This window comes from Bombina bombina, chromosome 3, assembly GCF_027579735.1.
Source record: "Bombina bombina isolate aBomBom1 chromosome 3, aBomBom1.pri, whole genome shotgun sequence".
NCBI classification, from domain to species: Eukaryota; Metazoa; Chordata; class Amphibia; order Anura; family Bombinatoridae; genus Bombina; species Bombina bombina.
This window is the reverse complement of record NC_069501.1, coordinates 977,438,642-977,460,375: the sequence shown is the minus strand read 5'-3', so window position 1 is coordinate 977,460,375 and position 21,734 is coordinate 977,438,642. Positions and strand designations below refer to the sequence as shown.

Genomic DNA, 21,734 nt, shown 5'->3' with positions numbered 1-21,734 from the left:
GGGCGGGCCTCATGGACTCTTGCAAATATGAAAGAAATGAATTTATCAGGTAAGTTCTTACATAAATTATGTTTTCTTTCATGTAATTAGCAAGAGTCCATGAGCTAGTGACGTATGGGATAATGATTACCCAAGATGTGGATCTTTCCACACAAGAGTCACTAGAGAAGGAGGGATAAAATAAAGACAGCCAATTCCTGCTGAAAATAATCCACACCCAAAATAAAGTTTAATGAAAACATAAGCAGAAGATTCAGACTGAAACCGCTGCCTGAAGTACTTTTCTACCAAAAACTGCTTCAGAAGAAGAAAATACATCAAAATGGTAGAATTTCGTAAAAGTATGCAAAGAGGACCAAGTTGCTGCTTTGCAAATCTGATCAACCGAAGCTTCATTCCTAAACGCCCAGGAAGTAGAAACTGACCTGGTAGAATGAGCTGTAATCCTCTGAGGCGGAGTTTTACCCGACTCAACATAGGCAAGATGAATTAAAGATTTCAACCAAGATGCCAAAGAAATGGCAGAAGCTTTCTGGCCTTTTCTAGAACCGGAAAAGATAACAAATAGACTAGAAGTCTTTCGGAAAGATTTAGTAGCTTCAACATAATATTTCAAAGCTCTAACAACATCCAAAGAATGCAATGATTTCTCCTTAGAATTCTTAGGATTAGGACATAATGAAGGAACCACAATTTCTCTACTAATGTTGTTGGAATTCACAACTTTAGGTAAAAATTCAAAAGAAGTTCGCAACACCGCCTTATCCTGATGAAAAATCAGAAAAGGAGACTCACAAGAAAGAGCAGATAATTCAGAAACTCTTCTGGCAGAAGAGATGGCCAAAAGGAACAAAACTTTCCAAGAAAGTAATTTAATGTCCAATGAATGCATAGGTTCAAAGGGAGGAGCTTGAAGAGCTCCCAGAACCAAATTCAAACTCCAAGGAGGAGAAATAGACTTAATGACAGGTTTTATACGAACCAAAGCTTGTACAAAACAATGAATATCAGGAAGAATAGCAATCTTTCTGTGGAAAAGAACAGAAAGAGCAGAGATTTGTCCTTTCAAGGAACTTGCAGACAAACCCTTATCTAAACCATCCTGAAGAAACTGTAAAATTCTCGGAATTCTAAAAGAATGCCAAGAAAAATGATGAGAAAGACACCAAGAAATATAAGTCTTCCAGACTCTATAATATATCTCTCTAGATACAGATTTACGAGCCTGTAACATAGTATTAATCACAGAGTCAGAGAAACCTCTTTGACCAAGAATCAAGCGTTCAATCTCCATACCTTTAAATTTAAGGATTTCAGATCCTGATGGAAAAAAGGACCTTGTGACAGAAGGTCTGGTCTTAACGGAAGAGTCCACGGTTGGCAAGAGGCCATCCGGACAAGATCCGCATACCAAAACCTGTGAGGCCATGCCGGAGCTACCAGCAGAACAAACGAGCATTCCTTCAGAATCTTGGAGATTACTCTTGGAAGAAGAACTAGAGGCGGAAAGATATAGGCAGGATGATACTTCCAAGGAAGTGATAATGCATCCACTGCCTCCGCCTGAGGATCCCGGGATCTGGATAGATATCTGGGAAGTTTCTTGTTTAGATGAGACGCCATCAGATCTATTTCTGGAAGTTCCCACCTTTGAACAATCTGAAGAAATACCTCTGGGTGAAGAGACCATTCGCCCGGATGCAACGTTTGGCGACTGAGATAATCCGCTTCCCAATTGTCTACACCTGGGATATGAACCGCAGAGATTAGACAGGAGCTGGATTCCGCCCAAACCAAAATTCGAGATACTTCTTTCATAGCCAGAGGACTGTGAGTCCCTCCTTGATGATTGATGTATGCCACAGTTGTGACATTGTCTGTCTGAAAACAAATGAATGATTCTCTCTTCAGAAGAGGCCAAAACTGAAGAGCTCTGAAAATTGCACGGAGTTCCAAAATATTGATCGGTAATCTCACCTCCTGAGATTCCCAAACTCCTTGTGCCGTCAGAGATCCCCACACAGCTCCCCAACCTGAGAGACTTGCATCTGTTGAAATTACAGTCCAGGTCGGAAGCACAAAAGAAGCCCCCTGAATTAAACGATGGTGATCTGTCCACCACGTTAGAGAGTGTCGAACAATCGGTTTTAAAGATATTAATTGAGATATCTTTGTGTAATCCTTGCACCATTGATTCAGCATACAGAGCTGAAGAGGTCGCATGTGAAAACGAGCAAAGGGGATCGCGTCCGATGCAGCAGTCATAAGACCTAGAATTCCCATGCATAAGGCTACCGAAGGGAATGATTGTGACTGAAGGTTTCGACAAGCTGAAATCAATTTTAGACGTCACTTGTCTGTTAAAGACAGAGTCATGGACACTGAATCTATCTGGAAACCCAGAAAGGTTACCCTTGTCTGAGGAATCAATGAACTTTTTGGTGAATTGATCCTCCAACCATGATCTTGAAGAAACAACACAAGTCGATTCGTATGAGATTCTGCTAAATGTAAAGACTGAGCAAGTACCAAGATATCGTCCAAATAAGGAAATACCACAATACCCTGTTCTCTGATTACAGACAGAAGGGCACCGAGAACCTTTGTAAAAATTCTTGGAGCTGTAGCTAGGCCAAACGGTAGAGCCACAAACTGGTAATGCTTGTCCAGAAAAGAGAATCTCAGGAACTGATAATGATCTGGATGAATCGGAATATGCAGATATGCATCCTGTAAATCTATTGTGGACATATAATTCCCTTGCTGAACAAAAGGCAAGATAGTCCTTACAGTTACCATCTTGAATGTTGGTATCCTTACATAACGATTCAATATTTTTAGATCCAGAACTGGTCTGAAGGAATTCTCCTTCTTTGGTACAATGAAGAGATTTGAATAAAACCCCATCCCCTGTTCTGGAACTGGCATAATTACTCCAGCCAACTCTAGATCTGAAACACAATTCAGAAATGCTTGAGCTTTCACTGGATTTACTGGGACACGGGAAAGAAAAAATCTCTTTGCAGGAGGTCTCATCTTGAAACCAATTCTGTACCCTTCTGAAACAATGTTCTGAATCCAAAGATTGTGAACAGAATTGATCCAAATTTCTTTGAAAAAACGTAACCTGCCCCCTACCAGCTGAGCTGGAATGAGGGCCGCACCTTCATGTGGACTTAGAAGCAGGCTTTGCCTTTCTAGCAGGCTTGGATTTATTCCAGACTGGAGATGGTTTCCAAACTGAAACTGCTCCTGAGGATGAAGGATCAGGCTTTTGTTCTTTGTTGAAACGAAAGGAACGAAAACGATTATTAGCCCTGTTTTTACCTTTAGATTTTTTATCCTGTGGTAAAAAAGTTCCTTTCCCACCAGTAACAGTTGAGATAATAGAATCCAACTGAGAACCAAATAATTTGTTACCCTGGAAAGAAATGGAAAGTAGAGTTGATTTAGAAGCCATATCAGCATTCCAAGTCTTAAGCCATAAAGCTCTTCTAGCTAAAATAGCTAGAGACATAAACCTGACATCAACTCTGATAATATAAAAAATGGCATCACAGATAAAATTATTAGCATGCTGAAGAAGAATAATAATATCATGAGAATCATGATTTGTTACTTGTTGCGCTAAAGTTTCCAACCAAAAAGTTGAAGCTGCAGCAACATCAGCCAATGATATAGCAGGTCTAAGAAGATTACCTGAACACAGATAAGCTTTTCTTAGAAAGGAATCAATTTTCCTATCTAAAGGATCTTTAAACGAGGTACCATCTGACGTAGGAATGGTAGTACGTTTAGCAAGGGTAGAAATAGCCCCATCAACTTTAGGGATTTTGTCCCAAAATTCTAACCTGTCAGACGGTACAGGATATAATTGCTTAAAACGTTTAGAAGGAGTAAATGAATTACCCAATTTATCCCATTCTTTCGAAATTACTGCAGAAATAGCATTAGGAACAGGAAAAACTTCTGGAATAACCACAGGAGATTTAAATACCTTATCTAAACGTTTAGAATTAGTATCAAGAGGACCAGAATCCTCTATTTCTAAAGCAATTAGTACTTCTTTAAGTAAAGAACGAATAAATTCCATTTTAAATAAATATGAAGATTTATCAGCATCAATCTCTGAAACAGAATCCTCTGAGCCAGAAGAGTCATCAGGATCAGAATGATGATGTTCATTTAAAAATTCATCTGTAGGGAGAGAAGTTTTAAAAGATTTTTTACGTTTACTAGAAGGAGAAATAACAGACATAGCCTTCTTGATGGATTCAGAAACAAAATCTCTTATATTATCAGGAACATTCTGCACCTTAGATGTTGAAGGAACTGCAACAGACAATGGTACTTTACTAAAGGAAATATTATCTGCATTAACAAGTTTGTCATGACAATTAATACAAACAACAGCCGGAGAAATAGCTACCAAAAGTTTACAGCAGATACACTTAGCTTTGGTAGATCCAGCACTAGACAGCGATTTTCCTGTAGTATCTTCTGACTCAGATGCAACGTGAGACATCTTGCAATATGTAAGAGAAAAAACATATAAAGCAAAATTGATCAAATTCCTTAAATGACAGTTTCAGGAATGGGAAAAAATGCCAAAGAACAAGCTTCTAGCAACCAGAAGCAATGAAAAATGAGACTTAAATAATGTGGAGACAAAAGCGACGCCCATATTTTTAGCGCCAAATAAGACGCCCACATTATTTGGCGCCTAAATGCTTTTGGCGCCAAAAATGACGCCACATCCGGAACGCCGACATTTTTGGCGCAAAATAACGTCAAAAAATGACGCAACTTCCGGCGACACGTATGACGCTGGAAACGGAAAATAATTTTTGCGCCAAAAAAGTCCGCGCCAAGAATGACGCAATAAAATGAAGCGTTTTCAGCCCCCGCGAGCCTAACAGCCCACAGGGATAAAGAGTCAAATTTTTGAAGGTAAGAAAAAATGATTAAATCAAATGCATTAACCCAAATATGAAACTGACTGTCTGAAAAATAAGCAAAGTTGAACATTCTGAGTCAAGGCAAATAAATGTTTGAATACATATATTTAGAACTTTATAAACAAAGTGCCCAACCATAGCTTAGAGTGTCACAGAAAATAAGATTTACTTACCCCAGGACACTCATCTACATGTTTGTAGAAAGCCAAACCAGTACTGAAATGAGAATCAGCAGAGGTAATGGTATATATAAGAGTATATCGTCGATCTGAAAAGGGAGGTAAGAGATGAATCTCTACGACCGATAACAGAGAACCTATGAAATAGACCCCGTAGAAGGAGATCACTGCATTCAAATAGGCAATACTCTCCTCACATCCCTCTGACATTCACTGCACGCTGAGAGGAAAACCGGGCTCCAACTTGCTGCGGAGCGCATATCAACGTAGAATCTAGCACAAACTTACTTCACCACCTCCATCGGAGGCAAAGTTTGTAAAACTGAATTGTGGGTGTGGTGAGGGGTGTATTTTTTATAGGCATTTTGAGGTTTGGGAAACTTTGCCCCTCCTGGTAGGAATGTATATCCCATACGTCACTAGCTCATGGACTCTTGCTAATTACATGAAAGAAATTAAAAATGTGTTACTTGTAGACTAGCTGCCAGTAACAAACATGGCGGATAGCAGAGGGAGAGTTAAAGAACTGTTTGGGGGAGGGGGAATCAGGGAGGTGGGAGGGCGATGAGCAATCCCTACACTACAGACATTTCAAAAAATAAATATTTAAAAATAATTCAAAATAATAAATAAAAGTCCTAAACTGCATACTGGCAGACTATCTGCCAGTACCTAAAATGATGGTGACCAGTTGTTGGGGTGGGTGGGAGCTTTTTGGGAGGTGTCAGGTAGGGATCGGGGGGTTGAAGGGGTAATTCACTGTCGGTAATTTCAAAATTGTGCATAGCTGCAATTAGCAGCCTTCAAAATGCCAAAAAACAGTGACAAAGCCATGCATACAGTATCTGCTGTTTACTACCATTGGTCTTATAACTGCAGTAGTTGTGTTAATTTCAGTGAGAAACACAGTTTAAAAAAATGTTGATTTTTTTTAAAAATATGATCGTATTTGGCATCCCAATAGTGGCATAAATTTATTCCAAAATGGATCAATACTTTAAAAATATAAATAGTTTTCGTAGGTAAATAAAAAAGACAGAGGCCCAGTTTCTGTTTTAAACTGAGTGATATCAAAATTGCTAAAAAATTATCTGGTACTGGGCAAGTTTTTCTCTGAAATTCCCAGAAGCGAAGGGTTAAGGATATACATACTTTGTAACTTGAGTATATCTATTTGTGCAGGCTTCTTATAATGGTATTTGGACTAATCTTTCCAAACTTTAAACTCCTTAGTTTTCACTTAAAAGAAAGCTGTGGCTATTTCCTTCTTTTCTGAAGGCAGTGAAAGTGTTACTGGTCTATTTATACACGCTCCCCTTGTACAGCTGTTCACAATTTCAAAAAACCCAAAGCTTGGGATGCTTAAAACTACATTTCATGGTGTATAAACATGCTGAATTGCCAGATTTTCTGCATACTTTGAGAATTACATAGTGTTCTAGCCTGAAAGCTGTGCATCCTCTTCACTTCATGTTAAACGGACATGAAACCTAAACATTTTCTTTCATGATTAGACAGAGAAAACAATTTTAAACAACTTTCTAATTTGCTTCTATTATCTAGTTTGCTTCATTATCTTGGTATTCTTTGTTGAAGAAGAAGCAATGCACTGCTGGGAGCTAACTGAATGCATTGGTGACCAATAACATGAGGAATATATGTGCAGCCACCAATCAGAAGTTCCTGAGTCTGCCTATGTATCCTTTTCAACAAGGATATCAAGAGAACAAACCAAATTAAATAATAGAAGTACATTGGAAAGTTATTTAAAATCACATGTTCTATCTGAATCATGAAAGAAAATTGTTAGGTTTCATGTCCCTTTTTAACCCTTTGAGTGCTAAGCACTTTTCCACCTGGGTGCTAATATTTTCTAAGGTTTTTTAAAAAAATTTCTCTTGTTAAGTGTATCCAGTCCACGGATCATCCATTACTTATGGAATATATTCTCCTTCCCAACAGGAAGCTGCAAGAGTCCACCCACAGCAAAGCTGCTATATAGCTCCTCCCCTAACTGCCATATTCAGTCATTCTCTTGCAAGCCTCAACATAGATAGGAGGTTGTGAGAGTCTGTGGTGCTTTCTACTTAGTTTATTCTTCAATCAAAAGTTTGTTATTTTTAAATGGCACCGGAGTGTGCTGTTTATCTCAGGCAGTATTTGGAAGAAGAATCTGCCTGCGTTTTTCTATGATCTTAGCAGACGTAACTAAGATCCATTTGCTGTTCTCACACATTCTGAGGAGTGAGGTACTTCAGAGGGGGAATGGCGTGCAGGTTTTCCTGCAGATAAGGTATGTGCAGTAAAATATTTTTCTAGGAATGGAATTGACTAAGAAAATACTGCTGATACCGAAGTAATGTAAGTAAAGCCTTAAATGCAGCGATAGCGACTGGTATCAGGCTTATTAATAGAGATACATACTCTTGTAAAAATGTGTTTTAAAACGTTTGCTGGCATGTTTAATCGTTTTTTAACATATGTTTGGTGATAAAACTTATTGGGGCCTAAGTTTTTTCCACATGGCTGGCTTAAATTTTGCATAGAAACAGTTTCCTGAGGCTTTCCACTGTTATAGTATAAAAGTTACAGTTGGTGCAGTTAAAATTACAAACAGTGACATTCAGCTTCCCTCAGCAGTCCCCTGCATGCTATAGGACATCTCTGAAGGGCTCAAAAGGGCTTCAAAAGTAGGAGCTGTTATGACTGTTTAAAACATATTTTTCGTTTTGTTAATCTGTTTTTTGTATTAAGGGGTTAATCATCCATTTGCAAGTGGGTGCAATGCTCTGCTAACTTGTTACATACACTGTTAAAATTTTGTTAGTTTAACTGCCTTTTTTCACTGTTATTTCAAATTTTGGCAAACTTTGTTTCTCTTAAAGGCACAGTAACGTTTTATATATTTGCTTGTTAACTTGATTTAAAGTGTTTTCCAAGCTTACTAGTCTCATTATTAGTCTGTTCTAACATGTCTGACATAGAGGAAGCTCTGTGTTCATTATGTTTTAAAGCCATGGTGGAACCCCATCTTAGAATGTGTACCAGATGTACTGATTTCATGTTAAACAATAAAGATCATTTTTTGTCTTTAAAAACATTATCACCAGAGGATTCTGTCGTGGGGGTAGTTATGCCGACTAACTCTCCCCACGTGTCAGACCTTTTGACTCCCGCTTTAGGGACTCACGCTCAAATGGCGCCAAGTACATCAAGGGCACCCATAGCGTTTCTTTACCAGGGGATTCTGTCGAGGGGAAAGTTATGCCGACTAACTCTCCCCACGTGTCAGACCCTTCGACTCCCGCTTCAGGGACTCACGCTCAAATGGCGCCAAGTACATCAAGGGCGCCCATAGCGTTTATTTTACAAGACATGGCAAAGGTGGTGAATAATATTCTGGCAGCAGTATTAGTCAGACTACCTGAAATTAAAGGAAAGCAGTTAGCTCTGGGGGTAGATACAGAGCATACAGACGCTTTAAGAACCATGTATGATACTACCTCACAATATGCTTAGTCTGTGGGTGATTTTTTTTTTTTTTTTTTTTTTTTGACTCAGGGAAGATGATTTAACCTGATTCTGATATTTCTACATTTAAAATTTATGCTTGAGAACCTCCACTTGTTGCTCAGGGAGGCTTTGGCTGCTCTGAATGAATGTGTACAATCGCAGGGCCAGAGAAATTGTGTAGACTGGATAAATAATATGCAGTGCCGGTGTGTACTGATGTTTTTCCAATACCTAAAGAGGTTTACTAAAAATTTTTTTAATAAGGAATGGGATAGACCAGGTGTGCCGTTCTCTTCCCCTCCTATTTTTTAGAAGAATGTTTTCTAATAGTTACCACCACACGGGACTTCTGGCAGACAGTTCCTAAGGTGGAGAGAAGAGTTTCTACTCTAGCTAAGCGTACCACTACCTCTGACGAGGACAGTTGTGCTTTTTAGATCCAATGGATAAAAAATGTTTATTCAACAGGGTTTTATCCTGCAGCCCCTTGCATACATTGCTTCTGTCACTGCTGCTGCGGCGTTCTGGGTTGAGTCTCTTGATGAGGCTTTACAGTTAAGTGACTCCATTGGATGAATATATTTGACAAGCTTATGCTAGCCAATTCCTTTGTTTTCTGATGCCTTGTTCATTTGACTAGACTAACGGCTAAGAATTCTGTTTTTTACTATACTGGCGCGCAGAGCGCTATGGCTTATATCATGGTCAGCTGTCGTGACTTTAATAAATAAGCTACTTAACTTCCCTTCAAGGGGCAGACCCTATTCGGGCCTGGTTTGAAGGAGATTATTGCTTATATCACTGGAGGAAAAGGTCATGCCCTTCCTCAGGATAGGTCTAAATCAAGCGCAAAAAAAAAAAAAAAAAAAAAAGTCTAATTTTCGTACCTTTTAAAAACTTCAGGGCAGGTGTGGCATCCTCTTCCTCTAAGGCAAAACAAGAGGGAATTTTTGCTCAGTCCAAGGCGGTCTGGAGACAATCGGACCTGGAACAAAGATAAGCAGGCCAAGGAGCCTGCTGCTGCCTCTAAGGCAGCATGAAGGAACGGACACCTATCCGGTAACGGATCCTATAGGGGGCAGACTTTCATTCTTTGCCCAGGCGTGGGCAAGAGATGCCCAGGATCCCTAGGCATTGGAATTTATATCCCAGAGATATCTTCTGGATTTCAAAGATTCCCCCCCAAAAAAAGGGGAGATTTCGCCTTTCACAATTATCTGCAAACCAGATAAAGAAGGAGGCATTCTTACATTGTGTACGAGATCCATCCAGTTCCAAGAGAGGAACAGGGACAGAGGTTTTACTCAAATCTGTTTGTGGTTCCCAAGGAGAGGGAACCTTCAGACCTATTTTGGATCTAAAGATCTTAAACAAATTCCTCAGAATTCCGTCATTTGAGATGGAAACTATTCGTACCATCTTAACTATGATCCAGGAGAGTCAATAGAGGACTACAATGGATTTGAAGGATGCTTATCCTCACATTGTGATGCATAAAGATCACCATCGTTTTTCAGGTTTGCCTTTCTAGACAGGCATTACCAGTTTGTAGCTCTTTCCTTTGGGATATCTACAGCCCCAAGAATCTTTATGGAGGTTCTGGGGTCGCTTTGGCGGTCCTTAGACCGCGGGGCATAGAAGTGGCCCCTTATTTAGACGACATCCTGATACAGGCGTCAAACATCCAAATTGCCCAGTCTCATACGGACGTAGTACTGGCATTTCTGAGATCACATGGGTGGAAAGTGAACAAGGAAAGAGTTCTCTATCCCCAATCTCAAGGGTTTCCCTCCTAGGGACTCTGATAGATTCTGTAGAAATGAAAATTTACCTGACGGAGTCCAGGTTGTCAAAGTTTCTAAATTTCTGCCGTGTTTTTTTTTTTTCATCCCATCCGCGCCCTTCGGTGGCTCAGTACATGAATGAAATCGGCTTAATGGTAGCGGCAAGGGACATAGTACCGTTTGCACGTCTACATTTCAGACCGCTGCAACTATGCATGCTCAGTCAGAGGAACGGGGATTACACAGATTTGTCCCCCTGTTAAACCTGGACCAAGAGACCAGAGATTCTCTTCTCTGGTGACTATGTCGGGTCCATCTGTCCAAGGGTATGACCTTCCGCAGGTCAGATGGGACAATTGTTACAATAGATGCCAGCCTTTTAGGTTGGGATGCAGTCTGGAACTCCCTGAAGGCTCAGGGATAGTGGACTTAGGAGGAGACCCTCCTTCTAATAAATATTCTGGAACTGGGAGTGATATTCCATGCTCTTCAGACTTGGCCTCAGTTAGCAACTCTGAGGTACATCATACTCAGTCGGACAATATACACGACTGTGGCTTACATCAGCCATCAAGGGGGAACAGAAGTTCCCTAGCGATGTTAGAAGTCTTACAATAATTCACTGGACAGAGACTCACTCTTGTCTATCAGCTATCCATATCGCAGGTGTTGAGAACTGGGAGGTGGATTTTCTAAGTCGTCAGACTTTTCTTCCGGGGGAGTGGGATTTCCTCCGGAGGTCAAGACCAAGCAGGAGAGGGCTTTGGTGTTTTTGACAGCGCCTGCGTAGCCACGCAGGACCTGGTATGCAGATCTGGTGGACATGTCATCCTTTCCATCACGGTCTCTGCTTCAGAGACAGGTCCCTCTACCTCAGGGTCCTTTCAACCATCTAAATAGAATCAATCTGAGATGGACTGCCTGGAGACTGAACGCTTGATGTTATCAAAGCATGGCTTCTCCGAGTCAGTCATTGATACCTTAATACAGACATGAAAGCCTGTCTCTAGGAAAATTGAACATAGATATGGTGTAAATATCTGATTGTTATGAATCCAAGGGTTACTCATGGAGTAAAGTCTGGATTCCCAGGATATTATCTTTTCTCCAAGATGTTTTTGAGAAAAGGGTTGTCAGCTAATTCCTTAAAAGGGGACAGATTTTTACTCTGTCTATTTTTTTGCACAAGCGTCTGGCAGGTATTCTAGACGTTCAGGCATTTGGTCAGGCTTTGGTTAGATCCAAGCCTGTGTTTAAAACTGTTGCTCCGCCATGGAGCTTAAACCTGATTCTTAAGGTTCTTCAAGAAGTTCCGTTTGAACCTTTTTTTGTTCCATAGATATCAATCTTTATCTTGGAAAGTTCCTTTTGGGTAGCTAATTCCTCGACTCGTAGAGTCTCCAAGTTATCTGTGTTACAATGTGATTCTCCTTATCTGGTCCTTCGTACGGATAAGGTAGTCCTGCGTACCAACCTGGGTTTTTTCCTAAGGTGGTATCTAACAAGTACATCACTCAAGAGATAGTTGTTCCATGCTTGTATCCTAATCCTTCCTCAAAGAAGGAACGTCTATTACACAATATTGGACGTGGTTTGTGCTTTAAAGTTTTACTTACAAGCTACTACAGTTTTCATCAAACGTTCACCTTGTTTGTTGTCTATTCTGGACAGAGGAGAGGTCAAAAGACTTCAGCAGCCTCTCTGTCTTTTTGGTTAAAAAGCATAATTCATTTAGCTTATGAGACTGCTGGACAGCAGCCTCCTGAAGGGATTACAGCTCATTCTACTAGAGCTGTGGTTTTCACTTGGGCCTTTTTTAAATGTGGCTTCTGTTGAACAGATTTACAAGACGGAGTCTTGGTCTGCGCTTCATACTTTTCAAATTTAACAAATTTGATACCTTGCTTCTTCGGAGGCTATTTTTGGGAGAAAGGGTTTTTTACAGGCAGTGGTAACTTCCGTTTAAGTACCTGCCTTGTCCCTCCCATCATCCGTGTACTTTAGCTTTGGTATTGGTATTCCATAAGTAATGGATGATCCGTGGACTGGATACACTTAACAAGAGAAAACATAATTTATGCTTACCTGATAAATTTATTTCTCTTGTAGTGTATCCAGTCCACGGCCCGCCCTGTCACTTTAAGGCAGGTAATTTTTTCATTTGAACTACAGTCACCACTGCACCCTATGGTTTTTCCTTTCTCTGCATGTTTTCGGTCGAATGACTGAATATGGCAGTTAGGGGAGGAGCTATATAGCAGCTTTGCTGTGGGTGGACTCTTGCAGCTTCCTGTTGGGAAGGAGAATATATTCCATAAGTAATGGATGATCCGTGGACTGGATACACTACAAGAGAAATAAATTTATCAGGTAAGCATAAATTATGTTTTTTAATTTTTTTGAAAAAAATGTTTAACTTTTTTTTTAACATTTTTTTTTTACAGACCCCCAAGACTTAAACTGTTGGAAAGGTTAGGCGATTACCTTTCCAACAGTGGGTCTTGGGGGTCTGTAGCTGCTTAAATGCCTGAGATACAGTCTTCTAAGCAGTATGCCCCCATCTCCTATACTTAACATTGTTAAGTATAAATAAAGTTGTGAGGTGATGTCACCGCACATCACGTGAAGCCCCGGCGATGCCTGTCACTCTACAGGCACGATCGCCGGGGTAGGAGAGGGTGGGAGCCGCCAAACCTCCCTCAAGGTGGGAGAGTGCTAGTGACGGCTCTGAGCCGTCATTAGCACCAGAGTGTGAAACTCTGTGACGGCTCTGAGCCGTCATTAGCACTCAAAGGGCTCCATGTACTAAGCAGTCAGCGAGCTACCCGCAACAAATCTCGCGTCAAAATTCGCAAACTGATATGTACAAAGCCGTCAATTATGTTAAAACTCGCATCTTTAAAATTGCGAGCGTACTTATCCGCCAAACCTCGCTACCGCTCCATTTTTCACTGTAATTAGACACATTTGACCACCAACTCGCCAAAAACGAATGTACTAAAAAATCTATTTGTCCACTCGCTACAATTTCCGCTCCCACCTCGTTATTTTTGCCTCGCCACCTTTTAGGTGGCGGGCAAGGTACAAAACAATAGGAAAGTCAATCTAGACGCCAGTCTAGACATATATAAAAGGCAGTAATATCAGCATTGTACTTACAGCATAACTGGCGTCTAATTTGTCTCTCATTTCCATGTACATAAATTGCGCCCAATTTGTCGACTGTAATTAAAGAGTAATCTATTTAAATTTGTATTGTATAGTTGTCAATCTTTATAATTATTTTTATATTAATATTTATATATTATCAGATCCAGATGAAGCCATATCCAAATTGTAAATAAATATTACAAAAATAACGCTCTGTTATCACTCTTCAAAAAATTTTGAACAATAATAAAGTTGTTTAGATAAGTTGAACTTTTATAGGAGCAAAATTCTATTCCCGCGACTACTATGATGTTCGTGACACCTTGCATGTCACGTGTTAATAATTGGCCAGACAATTCAACTGAAAGTTAAGTACATCAGCTTAGTCGCGGCGAGCGAGGCGTCAAATTTATCAACAATCCGCAACTGCTCGCGGCGGGCTAGACTTGTCTATTTATTGGGGGAATATTAGTACATAGCGACAGCGGACACCATTTCGCCCGCGGCGAGTAACGGCTAGTTTATCCGCGTCTACAATGACGGATGAATTGACGGCTTAGTACATGGAGCCCAAAGGGTTAAAGACCTGAATGAAAAACAAATGTTTTAAAGGGACACTCAATTAAAATTAAACTTTCATTATTCAGATAGAGCATGCAATTTTAAACAACTTTCTAATTTACTTCCATTAACAAAATTTGTAGTCTCTTTTTATATTTTAAACCTTTTGAGTCACCAGCTCCTACTGAGCATGTGCAAGAATAAGCGTGAATGCATTTGTGAATGGCTGATTGCTCTCACATGGTACGTGTATGCATTTGTGAACGGCTGATGGGTGTCACATGGAACAGGGGGAGTGGAAAAAGACATAACTTTTTAAAAATTGTCAGAAAAAAAATCTACTACTCATTTGAAGTTCAGACTAAGTGCTATTGCATTATCTTGCATTTGTTGATTCTGCAAATCTCCAGTGTTGACTGGTCCTTTAAGTATTTGTACTCCAATGCAACAAAAGTCAGTAACCTTTCATTACTGAGATTCAAATCTTTTTATTTATTTAATACTTTGTATTATCCACCTTTATTTTTTTATCAGACTCAATCCTCCTCGGCATGTTGGATACCAGTGTTGCACAAATTTCTGGAGAGATGTTCTGCCATTCTTCAGGGACTATTTTTTTTTCCAGCTGCTCTTTGCTGGAGGGGTTGTGTTTCTCTGCCTTTCTCTTTAAAATAGCTCAAATGTGTTCTATTGGATTCAAGATGGCCAGGTTATAGTTTTCACTTTTTTCTTTAGAAAATCTTTTGTGATTTTGGCAGTGTGCTTTGGATCATTATCTTGCTGGAATATTTCTCTTCTGACAAGCTTCTGGAGTCTGGGAGTCCTCTTGTCAGCCAGTGTTTTGGGTATATACAAAGGCATTCATGGTGCCATCTATAAATGTCATCTACCTAACACCTTTTGTACTCATGCATCCCCATATCCTCTCACATCCACACCAGTGCTTCACTATGTACTGGGGAGATTTGGCACCATCTGAGCCAAACCTAATTTATCTTGGTCTCATCTGAATAAACAATGTGTTCTTAAAGGGACACTGAACCCAAATTTTTTCTTTTGTAATTCAGAAAGAGCATGCAATTTTAAGCAACTTTCTAATTTACTCCTATTATCACATTTTCTTTGTACTCTTACTATCATTATTTGAAAAAGAAGGCATCTAAGCTTTTTTTGGTGACAGCACTTTTTCATTGGTGAATGAATTTATCCACCAATCAGCAAGGACAACCCAGGTTGTTAACCAAAAATGGGCCGGCATCTAAACTTACATTCTTGCATTTCAAATAAAGATACCAAGAGAATGAAGAAAATTTGATAATAGGAGTAAATTAGAAAGTTGCTTAAAATTTCATGCTCTATCTCAGCGGTTCCCAACCTGGGGTACGTGTACCCCTGGGGGTACTTGGCAGGCCGGTTGGGGGTACGCAAAAATATTGTTGGTAATGGCGGAAGATGCGGGGGGAGGGTTGGGGGGGCACTCTCAATGGGTCATCAACTAATAAGCATTGTGAAACTGTGGAAGGAAGGAACATTTAGCTGGAAAGTGACAAATGAAGTTCTGGCCTGGCATATAGGCAGATGGGAGCCCCTGCACCTGAAATATGTGGACTGGGTGTGGATGACTCCGGTCCACATATTAATGATCCACCCTGTGTCACCAGACAGCTTAGCCTCCTGCTCCACCCACCTCTGTCCCATGCACACATTTTTGACTGCAAGTGCTCAAATAGAAGCGGCACTGCAGCAGCATAGCTACGTGGACACGTGTGATAGAGCCGTTGAGATTGCGAGTCACACAGGCGAGGCAGGTCTAAGTCAGTGCTGGTAAGTAAAGTACTGCTTCTAGTGCATTAGAGCATTTTCTTTATACATTTTCTTTATACACTTTTATGTTCATTTGAGCCAGTGATTTATAAAACCTGAAATATGTGTAATAAAACAACTTTGCATCATGCTTTTCACTATTACTTTGTCGCCTTTTCCTGTAATTGTGGCACTTCCCTTTCCTGTTTAGAAGTGAAAGTTCTTACTACAGATTTAACTCTTACATTACACACAGTCGTTGGCCGTACACACACTTTTGACTCATTTATCGGTCTCCCTCTTTGGGCTTATCAAAGAAGGAAACCTAGGTTACAATATGATGGCACGCAATGATTTATGAACACTAATATGTTACATATTTTTCCAATATTTACACAACTAGTCTAATTAATTTAAAAAAAAAATGTTTTTGCATAATATTCTCAGGCTGGTCTTCAATTTGATTATATTACATTGTACACTAGATTTTTTTCTTTGCATAAATGTTTTGTAGATGATCCATTTATATAGACCATTTGGGAGTGTTTTTGTAACAATGTATAGTTTTGCGCTTTTTTTTAATAATTGTGCTGATTTTCAGACTCCTAACTACGCCACAAAGTTTCAAATGTAGACTGCTGCCTACTGTTTGTGTAATCTGTCTTTTTTCATATACGGGGGAGGGGGGAGTGTCTGCTGTTTCTCCAGACCCTTTCACTGGGTGTCCCAGCCTAACCTCATCAACAGTGCTAAACTGGGAGCCTCTTAGTAAGTGTTTAAAAGGTTTTATTCTGGATGTTTAAATCATTATCTGTGCATAGTCTTCTCACAAGGGTAACTAATTCAGTTCAAGAGATATGTTGTTCTGTAGATTATATACAAAACCATAACATTCCTATTTTCTGTCTTGTAGATCTGTACCCTGCTTTTTGCCGCACTCTACTTGCTCTCTTACATCGTCATCACCAAGTTTAAGAAGCATGCTGACTTTACAACAGGTGACGTGTGTGTATATATACATAATACTCATTGGTGAACTAGCAAACTATAATTTCTCTTGTAAGATGTATCGAGTCCACGGATTCATCCATACTTGTGGGATATTCTCCTTCCCTACAGGAAGTGGCAAAGAGAACACCCACAGCAGAGCTGTCTATATAGCTCCTCCCCTAGCTCCACCCCCCAGTCATTCTCTTTGCCTACTCTAAGTACTAGGAAGGGTAAAGTGAGTGTGGTGACAAAAATATTTGTTAGTTTTTTACTTCTCAAGCAAAAGTTTATTTTAAATGGTACCGGTGTGTACGATTTACTCCCTGGCAGAAAAGGGATGAAGATTTCTGCAAAGAGGATGATGATCTTAGCATTTTGTAACTAAGATCCACTGCTGTTCTCACAACTGAAGAGTGCAGGAAAACTTCAGTTGGGGGAACGGTTTGCAGGGTAAACTGCATTGAGTTATGTTCAGTCTATTTTTTTCTAGACAGACTGTGTTAATTCTAGAAAAGGCTGGCAATATCCCCATGAGGGAAGGGTAAGCTGTATTCAGACACTTAGTAGGAATCCCAGCTTGCATAAAGGGCTCATTAGTTACTGGTGACACTGATAGGAAAAAACGTTTTGTTTATAAAAAATGCAAATATAACGTTTTTTGAGGGACTTTAAGGGGTCATTGTGGCTTGTTTAAGGGTTATTAACCCACATGGCTAGTTTAAGAAACACTCTGTTGTGTTTCTTTTAGGCCCCAAAACATTGAGTGAGGTGGGAGGGGCCTATTTTCGCGCCTCAGTTGCGCAGTTTCTTTTCCTCAGATATCCAGCTGCTTCTCTAGAGGTTCCTACTGTGTTTGAGGGCTGTAAATAAGTTTTTTTTTTTTCCCCACAAATCGTTCCTAATGGGCAGGTAGGCGCCACAGCTGAGCTGTGGCAAGGTGCTGAACGTTTTTTTACCGGTTTTTGACGTTTTGTCAATCCGGTTTTTACATTAAGGGGTTAATTGTTTATTTGCATAGCTGTGCAAAGTTACTAAGGCTTTATGATACTACTGTAAAAATTTCGTTGAGTTTACTGCTTTTTTACACTGTTTTGCAGACTTTGTGCAGCTTTTTTTCTCTTAAAGGCACAGTACCGTTTTTTTCTAATTGTTATTTGCTTTGATTAAAGTGTTTTCCAAGCTTGCTTGTTACATTACTAGCCTGTTTAACATGTCTGACACCAAGGAAAATCCTTGTTCAATGTGTTTAGAAGCCATTGTTGAACCCCCTCTTAGAATGTGTCCCACTTGCACTGATATGTCTAAACTATAAAGAGCATATTTTAGCACTTAAAATAGTGCAATAGATGATTCTCAGACAGAAGGAAATGAGGGTTCGCCATCTAGCTCTCCCCAAGTGTCACAACCAGTAACGCCCGCACAAGTGACGCCAAGTACCTCTAGTGCGTTGAATTCATTTACTTTACAAGACATGGCCACAGTTATGAATACAACCCTCACAGAGGTTTCATCCAAACTGCCTGGTTTACAAGGAAAGCGTGACAGCTCTGGGTTAAGAACAAATGCTGAGCTGTCTGTGAGGGTATATCGGATACGGCTACTAAAGCGTCAATGTTCTGAAGTAGGGGTAAGGGATTTATCTGAGGGAGAAATTTCTGATTCAGGAAAGACGCTCCCTCAGACAGATTCTGATATGACGGCCTTTAAATTTAAGCTTGAACACATCCGCTTATTGCTCAGGGAGGTATTAGCTACTCTAGATGATTGTGACCCGATAGTGGTCCCAGAGAAATTGTGTAAAATGGACAGGTTCCTGTTTACACTGATGTTTTTCCAGTCCCTAAAAGGATTGTGAATATTATTACTAAGGATTGGGATAAACCAGGTATTCTGTTTGCTCCCCCTCCTGTTTTTAAGAAAATGTTTCCCATATCTGACACCATGCGGGACTCGTGGCAGACAGTTCCTAAGGTGGAGGGAACTATTTCTACTCTGGCTAAGCGTACAACTATACCTATTGAAGACAGTTGTGCTTTCAAAGATCCTATGGATAAAAAATTAGAGGGTCTCCTGAAGAAAATTTTTGTTCATCAAGGTTTTCTTCTCCAACCTATTGCGTGCATTGTTCCTGTAACTACTGCAGCTGCTTTCTGGTTCGAGGCTCTAGAAGAGGCTCTTCAGACGGAGACTCCATTAGAGGATATTATGGACAGAATTAAAGGCCCTTAAAGGGACACTGAACCTAAAAAAATTTCTTTCGTGATTCAGATAGAGCATGCAATTTTAAACAACTTTTTAGTTTACTCCTTTTATCAATTTTTCTTCGTTCTCTTGCTTTCTTTATTTGAAAAAGGCATCTTAGCAATTTTTTTGTTCAGAACTATGGAAAGCACTTGTTTATTGGTAGGTGAATTTACCCACCAATCAGCAAGAACAACACAGTGTGTTCACCAAAAATGGGCCGGCATCTAAACTTGCATTCTTGCATTTCAAATAAAGATACCAAGAGAATGAAAAGAATTTGATAATAGGAGTAAACTAGAAAGTTGCTTAAAATTGCATGCTCTATCTGAATCATGATAGAAAAAAATTGGTTTCAGTGTCCCTTTAAGTTGGCTAATTCTTTCATTACAGATGCCGCTTTCCAACTGGCTAAGTTAGCGGCAAAGAATTCAGGTTTTGCCATTTTAGCACGCAGGGTGTTATGGCTTAAGTCCTGGTCTGCTGATGTGTCATAAAATCTAAACTTTTGAACATCCCTTTCAAAGGAAAGACCCTATTCGGGCCTAAACTGAAAGAGATTATTTCAGACAACACTGGAGGGAAAGGCCATGCCCTCCCTCAGGATAGAACAAATAAAATGAGGACCAAACAAAATGATTTTCGTTCCTTTCGGATCTTCAAGGGTGGTCCCGCTTCAGCTTCCCCTGCTGCAAAGCAAGAGGGGAATTTTGCCCAATCCAAGTCAGTCTGGAGACCTAACCAGGCTTGGAACAAGGGTAAACAGGCCAAGAAGCCTGCAGCTGCCTCTAAGACAGCATGAAGGGGTAGCCCCCGATCCAGGACCGGATCTAGTAGGGGGCAGACTCTCTCTGTTCGCTCAGGCTTGGGCAAGAGCTGTTCACGATTCCTGGGCTTTAGAAATTGTGTCCCAGGGATATCTTCTGGACTTCAAAGACTCCCCCCCCCAAGGGGGAGATTTCACATTTCTCAATTGTCTGCAAACCAGACAAAGAGAGAGGCATTCTTGCACTGTGTAGAAGACCTACATACCATGGGAGTGATCCGCCATGTTCCAAAAGAGGAACAAGGGCTAGGGTTTTACTCAAACCTGTTTGTGGTTCCCAAAAAAGAGGGAACTTTCAGACCAATCTTGGATCTCAAAATTCTAAACAAATTCCTCAGAGTACCATCATTCAAGATGGAGACTATTCGGACTATTCTACCGTTGATCCAGGATGGTCAATATATGACTACCGTGGACCTAAAGGATGTGTATCTACACATCCCTGTTCACAGAGATCATCATCAATTCCTCAGATTTGCCTTTCTGGACAGGCATTACCAGTTTGTGGCCCTTCCCTTCCGGTTGGCCACGGCTCCCAGAATTTTCACAAAAGTGCTAGGGTCCCTTTTGGCGGTGCTAAGGCCGCGGGGCATAGCAGTGGCGCCTTATCTAGACGACATCTTAATTCAGGCGTTGACTTTCCAACTAGCCAAGTCTCACACGGACATCGTGTTGGCTTTTCTGAGAAGGTGAACATAAAAAAAGAGTTCTCTCTTCCCTCTCACAAGAGTTTCCTTCCTAGGAACTCTGATAGACTCTTTAGAAATGAAAATATTTCTGATGGAGGTCAGAAAATCAAAACTCTTAACCACTTGCCGAGCTCTTCATTCCATTCCTCGGCCATCAGTGGCTCAGTGTAGAGGTAATCGGACTCATGGTAGCGGCAATGGACATAGTTCCTTTTGCCCGCCTACACCTCAGACCACTGCAACTATGCATGCTCAAACAGTGGAATGGGGATTATGCAGATTTATCTCCTCAACTGCTTCTGGACCAGGAGACCAGAGATTCTCTTCTCTGGTGGTTGTCTCAGGACCACCTGTCTCAGGGAATGTGTTTCCGCAGGCCAGAGTGGCTCATAGTAACGACAGATGCCAGCCTGCTAGGCTGGGGTGCAGTCTGGAACTCCCTGAAAGCACAGGGCTTATGGTCTCGGGAGGAAACTCTCCTCCCAATAAACATTCTAGAACTGAGAGCGATATTCAATGCGCTTCAGGCGTGGCCTCAGCTTGCTGCAGCCAAATTCATCAGATTTCACGACTGTAGCCTATATCAATCGTCAAGGAGGAACACTGAGTTCTCTAGCGATGATTGAGGTAACCAAAATAATCCGATGGGCGGAGGATCACTCTTGCCATCTCTCAGCAATCCATATCCCAGGAGTAGAGAACTGGGAGGCGGATTTCCTAAGTCGTCAGACTTTTCATCCGGGGGAGTGGGAGCTCCATCCGGAGGTATTTGCCCAACTGACTCAGCTATGGGGCACACCAGAATTGGATCTGATGGCGTCCCGTCAGAATGCCAAACTTCCTCGTTACGGTTCCAGGTCCCGGGATCCCCAGGCTGTACTGATATATGCTCTAGCTGTGCCCTGGTCCTTCAATCTGGCCTATGTATTTCCACCGTTTCCTCTCCTCCCACGTCTGGTTGCCAGAATCAAGCAGGAGAGAGCTTCGGTAATTCTGATAGCACCTGCGTGGCCACGCAGGACTTGGTATGCAGACCTAGT

The 21,734-nt window shown here is 40.7% G+C and overlaps 1 protein-coding gene across 1 annotated transcript in view; it reads left to right on the top strand.

Annotated features, from left to right (window-relative positions):
* LMBR1L (limb development membrane protein 1 like) overlaps positions 1 to 21,734 on the top strand; it is a gene marked incomplete in the record, with an annotated part of 163,133 nt that overhangs the window by 33,982 nt on the left and 107,417 nt on the right. The window contains 1 exon segment of the mRNA XM_053708078.1: positions 16,862 to 16,946. Coding sequence (XP_053564053.1) covers positions 16,862 to 16,946 — 85 coding nt within the window.